General features: G+C 44.5%; 1 protein-coding gene across 1 annotated transcript; it reads left to right on the forward strand.

The window, feature by feature from the left end:
• Window positions 1-618: 618 nt before the first annotated feature.
• Window positions 619-1,836, forward strand: SSTR1 (somatostatin receptor 1). The gene has a single exon (XM_062494915.1). It carries the CDS (start codon window positions 619-621, stop codon window positions 1,834-1,836), a length of 1,218 nt encoding a protein of 405 aa, XP_062350899.1.
• Window positions 1,837-8,778: the final 6,942 nt, after the last annotated feature.

Consider the following 8,778-nt stretch of genomic DNA (forward strand, 5'->3'; position numbering starts at 1 on the left):
AGGAGAGGGTTACAGCAGCTGCGTAGAATGAGGCATGCTTGCCTAGGTAACACTGCCCAGGCTTTTTTCTTAAAGGAGAGAGTACAGCCCCTTTGCCAGGGGTGCCCCTGGTCTGGGCCTAGGTGCCGTGGAGGGAGAGCAGCGGAGAATGGAGAGGGAGGAGAGGATGGTAGATGGGGAGGGGATCAGTGGGAATGGGGGGAAACAATACTGGGTGGGAAGAGAAGTGAGGGATCGGGGGGCACTGAATAGTGTGGGACAGTGGGAAGAGGGAACAGGCTGCCCTGGAGGTGCCGGATTTGCGAACAGCCGGAGGGCGGGATGGGAGGCGGGCAAGGGGAGTGCGGGGTGGGAAGGGACACCCACTTACGTCTCCTCCTGCATTTCTTTTTTCTTTACCTCCTTCTTTCCCTAGCTGGTGACGCGCCGCTGCTATTAATCATTCACCAGCCGGGGAGCAGCAATCTCCGCTCGGAGCGAGCGGCGCTGGCAGCCGCCTCTCTCCCGATGCCCGCGTCCCGCAGCCGCCGCGCCGGGATCCCAGGCGGGATGGTGCCCGGAGCAGCCGGCGGCGGACGCCTGCTGCTCTGAGCCGGGGCGGAGGGGTCCGGGCAGAGGATGCTCCCCAATGGCACCTGCCCCAGGCTTCCGGGCGGTGCAGGCAGCGACAGCGGCGACAGCGGCAGCGGCGACAGCGGCAGCGGCGGCAGCGACAGTGGTGGCGGAGAAGCCGGGGGCGCCTCGGAGGAGGCGGCGGCGGAGGGCATGGACTCGGGCGGCAGGAATTCCTCTGGCGCTCCGAACAGTACCCTGAGTGAGTCTCAGGGCAGCGCCATCCTCATCTCATTCATCTACTCCGTGGTGTGCCTGGTGGGGCTGTGCGGCAACTCCATGGTCATCTACGTGATCCTACGTTATGCCAAGATGAAGACAGCCACCAACATCTACATCCTCAACCTGGCCATTGCGGATGAGCTGCTGATGCTTAGCGTCCCCTTTCTGGTTACCTCCACGCTGCTGCACCACTGGCCCTTTGGCTCCCTGCTCTGCCGCCTGGTGCTCAGTGTGGATGCCATCAACATGTTCACCAGCATCTACTGCCTGACCGTGCTCAGTGTGGACCGTTACATCGCTGTGGTGCACCCCATCAAGGCGGCCAGATACCGCCGGCCCACTGTGGCTAAGATGGTCAATCTGGGTGTCTGGGTGCTTTCCATCCTCATCATCTTGCCCATCATCATCTTCTCCAACACAGCAGCCAACAGTGATGGAACAGTGGCTTGCAACATGCTCATGCCAGAGCCCACCCAGAGATGGCTGGTGGTCTTTGTGGTCTACACCTTTCTGATGGGCTTCTTGCTGCCTGTGGTGGCCATCTGTCTCTGCTACATCCTCATCATTGCTAAGATGCGCATGGTGGCCCTGAAGGCTGGCTGGCAGCAACGCAAACGCTCAGAGCGCAAGATCACCCTCATGGTCATGATGGTGGTGATGGTCTTTGTCATCTGCTGGATGCCCTTCTACATTGTGCAGCTGGTCAATGTCTTTGTAGAGCAGGATGATGCCACTATCAGCCAGCTCTCTGTCATCTTGGGGTATGCCAACAGCTGTGCCAACCCTATCCTCTATGGTTTTCTCTCAGACAATTTCAAGCGGTCCTTCCAGCGGTTGCTCTGCCTCAGCTGGATGGACAATGCTGCAGAGGAACCCATCGACTACTATGCCACTGCCCTCAAGAGCAGGGCATACAGCGTGGAGGACTTTCCCCCGGACAACTTGGAGTCAGGGAGCATGTACAGGAATGGCACTTGCACCTCCAGGATTACCACCCTCTGAGGAAGCATTCCTGCCCCCCAGCTCCCTTACTGCCCCCCAGCTGGAGGGTGAGCGAAGCCAGGGCTGTGGCATGGGGAGGCTGGGAGGGAGGGGATTTTGGTCCTGCCCACTTTCAGCAGTATTTGGCACAAGAAAGAGTGAAGAAAACCCCACATCCTTGATTTGCTGCCCCCTGCACCCTTGAGAGCGGGTGCGTTCTCTGACATTTTGACATCCACTTAGTGAATTTTGTCTCTCATGATTTAGCTTAGGGTCTGGTAGCCTGGCTCTGCCACTTCTCTCTGTGTCTGACAAGTGGCTGTAAACGTCCTGCAGTGACTCTCCCTCTGTCTGTTGTACAGTTTGCCCTTCCCCTTGGCTGGTGGGATACGCCAGGCCACTGAGTCGAGCCTGTGTTGATCAAGCCCCAGCATTCAGGCTCAGACTACCTCCAGCTGAAAATGACCCTGCTCAACATTTGTCAGTACACCTCCCCTTCAGAGATTAGAAATGCTGGAAAAATTCCCCCCAACATACACCTTGCCCTCTCCCAGGAAGGAGTGAGTGGCCTCTCTCTGTGCCTCCCCTCCCCCTGAATACAAGAGAAAGCAGGGAGCAAAAAGCCCCCAAGAAAGAATCAGCATAGTCACAGAGATATTTTTTTTATTTTCCAGACAGCTTCCAACTCACTGTTGGCTCTCTGAGCTACTTGGCAGAAACAGAGTAGAAAAGGTCTTAGGAAAAAAATCTGATTATTGCTGTGCTTTGGAGCAATGCGGCAGGTTGCTGATAATGGGAGATAAGCAGCCCCATGACACACAGGGAGCAGAGAGCTGGGACTCACTGAGATAGGAGCTGGGGGGACCACTGAGCTGGGAAATGCTTGAATCTCTCCGCACACAGTAAAGTGTACTGATAATAAAGTTTAAAGGGAGCACTAGACTATGAATCTGCTGTCTTGAGCCATCAGCTGTGAAACAGTGATGAAGGGAGCTGAGACAGTTTTTGAATGACCTGAGTGATGGCAAAGTCACTTTAGCCTACATGGAAAAAGGGGGAGTCATTTAAAAATCTCCACCTGAAATAAATACTTGACAGAAAAAAAGCAGTTGTTTGGTAATAGCTATTACCCTAGCTCCAGTTTCTTCTGTTGCACTAAAAAAACCCCAACAAATGGGTTTCATATGTTGCCAATGTAATATATTGACCCAGAGCTTCTCAATGTTTCATTTCTGAGAATTCTTGTTTTTAATGTGTGCCAGATGTCTTCTTGTTTGATTTTTTTAATTTGATTCTAGTCACTGTGTTGTGAGCGTGTTTTTCTGAAGCAATTTATACTGTGTACTTATGTCTGTGGTGGCTACTTGCAAGGTTGCATTTAAAATGGGTGATGCTCAAGAAGGCTCCTTTCCAGATGAAAACGTTGTCATTTTTTCTAACTCTTTCATTTACATTGTCTCCCACACAGAAATACTCTCTTGAATTTTCTCTCTTCTCTTACGACAAAACAAATTTCATATGGACAGATGAAGCTTTCTTTGATAAATGACAGCTGATTAAATGAAACCTTCTATCCCTGCTCCCCCTTATCCCAGAAGAGTCGGTACAGACTGTGTTGAAAGAAGCAGCTATATTTTTTTGCTTTCTACCACCTATGCTAACAGTGTCACTCAGTGGCAAGTGTCCCAGTGGTTGTGAAAAATCACTTCTCTAGCACGATACTGTGGTTGTATTAATTATAACTACTGGCAATTTGAAGCAAGAGACTGGGAAAAAATCTCTACTAGCAGCATACCCATAGCATTGTACTCGTAGCTGCAGTGCTTAAGTACAGTGTTAAGTGTAAGGTTGGCAGTTAAGGCATCTAGTATTCGTGGTGGTGGACTTACTACAGGTTTTTGTTAAACTATACCCTTTCACTTTTCTCAGCAGCAAAAGCAGGATGCTACTTTGTACATTTATTTCACCAAGACTTAGGTACTGTTAAATGAATGTATCAATTTAGGATTTCAGAGTTGTCTGATTCAAAGTCCATCAAAATGAGAGAAAAAAATCTTAATTCTCTTCAACGGACTGTGAGTCAGCTCCTTTTAGTCTAAAAATTGCTAATGTGGAAACTGTTACATCCCTATTAAAATATTTCATGAAAAGCTTTGACAATGGTACAGTTTATTTTCTTTTACTTCATAGTGGATGCAATTTAAACAAAACTTGCAAATATTAAATTTTGTAATGTATTACGTATACATATGGGGAAAAAAGGTTGATATCGCTTTATAAACTCAATTAACTTTTCACAGAAATCAAACATCTGCCAAAACTTTAAAATGCCCCTTGATGCTATTTCCAGGGCTTCACTTGAATTCTCACTCACAGTATCTTCAAGATGGCATAAATCTCACAATCTTATGTGGTCTTTTTCACTCAGGCATATTCTTATGTATAGTCAGATTAAACAGAGAGTCAGTCTACTTTTTACAGTTGAATTTGTTTAATATCAGGCATGATGAAGCAAGAGTGAAAAAGCATAAAGATTCATACTGCATACTCAGCTTTGATGAGAAGTTGAGCTGGGTTTTGTTCTTTCATGTTTTTTTTCGTTTTTTTTTCTTTTGCCTTGTAAAGGTTGCAATGGAAGCCTACACACCTACCAGCATAATCATTTTAGTTTCAGTTCTCCCAGGCACATCGCAGAGGTTGGGTTGGGGCTTCAGTAGATGGCAGGCTTGCTTTCAGATGGATGGGCTGATTCACTCCCAGCCAGCACTGCCCCTGTGATTCCTGGCTAAAACACTGTGTGGTTTCAGCTGGAAACAAAATCTGTTTATCCCAAACTAACAGTTGTTCCTGTTATTTTTCACTCTGGGAGAGGTGATCAACAGCAGTAAATCATTCAATTTAGCTAGAAAGAAAGTTAGTTAGTCCATTCTGTGTTACTGTTCTAAATAGTAGAATATAACTACCCGGAAGAAAACAAGCTGCTCTCATGAAATAATATGTACCAGAAAATAAACAGAACTCTTTTTAATGTTTTCCAAATGGCAAAAAAGAGTATTCAGATTTCATATGTAAATTATTTTAACTAATGCTTAATTCACTGAAAAAAAAAGAGTACATTGGATTATTTCTCAGTGACATTTTGACATTTTATACAGCTGCAAGTGGGTGAATTGTAATTTGTAACCAGTAGTAATTTTTTTGCTTTTTGCCCATGAGTTTTGGTTTATATTTTAAAAACACTGCATTCACTTTGTCATGGAAATAGATTGGCCTGGTGGCCACTGAAATGCAGGCAACTTTTGCACTTTGTTTAGCCTGCGACCTGTACCCAGCAGTGGGACGGCACCAAGCATTATCCAGTCAATGGCCTGGACTGTTTCCTGTGGCACGTATTCCAGAGAACAGTTTTCACACGGAACACACATCAGGTGAGCAGCACACATCAGCCACAGCATTTTCCCACTCAAAGAAAGGTGCACAGGAAATCACTTTCCTTTCTCACCAGGCTTCCCAGTGCAGTAGCAAAGACAACACATCTCAGAGTCCTGAGGCTGGCTGCTACCTGCAGTTGAACAAAACTGGTCACAGAGGCACTTTATATCTGGGCAGTGGATGAAAAAGGTCATGGATACATGCAGATATTCTGCATCTTCAGATGGTCCTTACAGCAGAGAACATTGGACATCGACAGAGTATGGCTTCTTTGCATTTGGCACTTCAATAACCCATTTGATTTCTTCACAGAGAATTATAATCAGTTTTCTGAATGTGATGTAAGAATTTCTGAAATGCCAGCTTTCCAGTGAATCAGAATTTTAAAAAAAGGTTTTCTGGTTGTTTCTGGAAATCTAAAAATCTGCATTTTTAATGTATGTGGCATGATCTATTAACAATGTGATTATTCGCTGTATTTTAACCTGTTTCCAAAATCAGTATCCCAATTCTAAACATTAAACTAAGTCTTACTGAAATAAAATAAGCCAGTGATGTCATACATTCATGTTATATGAGGTTTCACTTGACTCTGCCATATTTCTAGAACAATGACAATTCAATGTCTTATAATCCTGATTTAAAAAAAAAAAATCAAGAAAAAGAATAATTTTAAAAAATCAGAAGAAATTAGCCAAGAAGGAAATATAAATCCAGGGCTCTAAACTCTGTGATTTCAGTCCCTAAGAACTTTACTTGACACCAGGGCTCTGCAGACCAGAATGTGAATTATGAATCTCTAGAGGAGAATAAAATATTGCTACTGAATTGTGTATTCAGCACTTCCATCCTCTTCAACACAGCCTTATTTGGCTGATAACTTCAGGCTAAGCCACGGGAAGAAAGGATGGTTTACTAATTTTATTTATCTTTAAGAAAAATGCTTTTAGATATTACATTTTGTGGAGAGAAATGGCCAAGAAAAATAGGTGAACCTGAGAGTATTTCAAAGTATATCATTAGACAGCTACAAACCAAACACAATTTTGACAAGACAGATGCTTTTCAATAAAAGCTAACTGTGCCCACTCCCTTCCAACTTTGTTTCTCCAAAAGCCTAAAATCTGGGTTTGTCAGCGCAATAAGCAGCTATCAAGCAGAGATAGCAAGGTATCCTGCAGGTTGTATCCTGCCTGAGGTATATAGGGTTTTGTGTCCAGCCTGGATGGAATACATTTGTCATTATATGGTTATCAATGCCTATGATGGGTAGAGTCACCTTGAAAAGTATATAAATGTACAGAAAATGCCTTCTACTCTCCATTCCCTCTCCCCTCCAAATGTCCTTTCTATGCAGGTTCTTACACTCTGTAATATACCTATGGGCTGCTCCGTGGGTTCTTGAGCTTCCTAACTAGAAAGGCTCAGATAAAATAGCCCAAATTCACAGCGTGGGGAGGTTGTAGGACAGATAACAATTATCAGATTTCTGACTTGCGATCTGAACTGTGTTGCATTTATGATCTGGAACTGGACAGTGTTGTCTCCACTAACCTTGTTGGTGATGGTGCTGTTGCCAGTGCACGTGTGGGCCCTACCAGCCCAGGGGAAGCTTCTGCAGGGTGCTGGACTGCGCTGTACTTCATAAAGCTGAGCAAAGCCCAGCGACACCAGTGCCACTGCCACCAGCTGGGTACAGCATGAGCTCAACCCATTCACACAGCACCTGCCCGTGCTCAGATGCACAATGGAATGCCCAAGGGATTGCTGGGCAACTGGAGTGGTCCAAAACGTGGCAAAGATGGATGTCTGGGAGAGAATGGATATAAAAGAAGGCCAAATTGGTGGATATTTGATACTGAGCAGACTGAGAGAGAAGGAATATGAAATGGAGAAAAATCAAGTGATGGCCAGGAGAGGCCATTTTGTTAAGAACAGAGGAAAATAAGTAGAGTCCAGTGCAGGCATTGCAAAGCAGGACTTGGCTCTTTCACATAATTAACTTTAACTGTTTAGAGTACACCAAATAGATAAACTCCCAACTCAGCAAAAGATACGAAGTTGTGCTTTTTTATGTCAGCTGCTCTTTTTGTAAGCTGGCTGTTATTTTTGAAGGTTAGAAAGTATCTAGACATTTTTTTCTAAGAATTAAATGACAATTTATGTACTTTATGGAATTACTAGAAACTTGGAGAAACAAGGTAGAAACAGGTAGATAATGGATTTTTCTGAATGTTAATTAATATGGGTATTTCTGATGTGTTTTTTTATTTCACAGATTTTTTTTTTACTTTAACATTTTTTTGTCCTTTAGCATTAAAATAGAGAAAAAGACCTGACAATTTTTTTCTCAACACAAACCAAGAAGAACCCCATATTGACAAGAGAGAAATTGAATACAGAATAATTTTCACTGCTCTTTCACTGTCATAAAGTAAAATTTACAGAATTCCTTACTTGAAAAGAATCTTCAGTACAATGACTGGGAAAAATCCTTTCCCTTAGAGAAAGGTATATTATTAAGAATGAAAAGTAATGTAACACATTTCTCTGCACAGACATTACAGTCTTAGATCACTTATAATCTCCCTCAAAATATCTGTACTTATGATCTTATGTTATGTTCCAGAGAGCAGTGTAAATCATTCTTATCAGTCAGAAACACAAGGCCTGCTGGTTACATTCCAAAAACAAAACCATGCTTTTCTGATAGGTTATAGCCTGTGTGTTGTTCCTGGCTTAATGACTTCAAATGTTTATTTTTTTGCAAACCACCACATTTTGAGTAACACCTGAAAACATATGCAGCAATAAGATGGTTAGGACAGATACATGCTGATAAAGATGGATGCTTGCCTGTCTTTCTCATCTTTCCCTCCTCTGCTCATCTTCTCTGTGGACCTGCAGTCTTCTTTCTCTTATATTACCCATAAAATACATAATAGTAGTTGTTTTCCCATTTTGCTGACTCAGAATGCAAAAGGACTGGCAAGTGGAAGGAGGGGAAGGACACAACAAATGCAGGACCACCGCCACATCTCTGCATTCCCCAGCTCCACTGCTGCTTCCACTCCACCTGGAGTACTGTGTTCTCCTATGGGGCTCCCAGCATAAGAAGGATGTGGACATGTTGGAGTCCAGAGGAGGCCACCAAGATGACCAGAGGGTTAGAACACCTCTACTACAAAGACAGGCTGAAAGAGTTGGGGTTGTGCAGCCTGGAAAAGAGAAGGCTTCCAGTACCTACAAACAACCTTCCAGTACCTACAAAAAAATTGAAGAACATTTTCCTAGGGCTTGTGGTGACGGGCCAAAGGGGAGAGGCTTCAAACAAAGAGGGTAGGCATGGATTAGGTATAAGGAAGAAATTCTTTGCTGTAAGAGTGGTGAGACACTGGACTAGTTTGCTCAGAAAAGTTGTGAGTGCTCCATCCCTTGAAGTGTTCAAGGCCAAGCTGGATGGGGCGCTGAGCAACCTGGTCTGGTGGAAGGTGTCTCTGTGCACAGCAGTGGGGTGGAATGAGATGATCT

This window comes from Cinclus cinclus, chromosome 6 (assembly GCF_963662255.1).
Source record: "Cinclus cinclus chromosome 6, bCinCin1.1, whole genome shotgun sequence".
Lineage (NCBI taxonomy): Eukaryota > Metazoa > Chordata > Aves > Passeriformes > Cinclidae > Cinclus > Cinclus cinclus.

Bases quoted from the DNA above. Each gene is read 5' to 3' on its own strand.
- SSTR1 (XM_062494915.1), top strand. From the start codon at position 619: ATGCTCCCCAATGGCACCTGCCCCAGGCTTCCGGGCGGTGCAGGCAGC.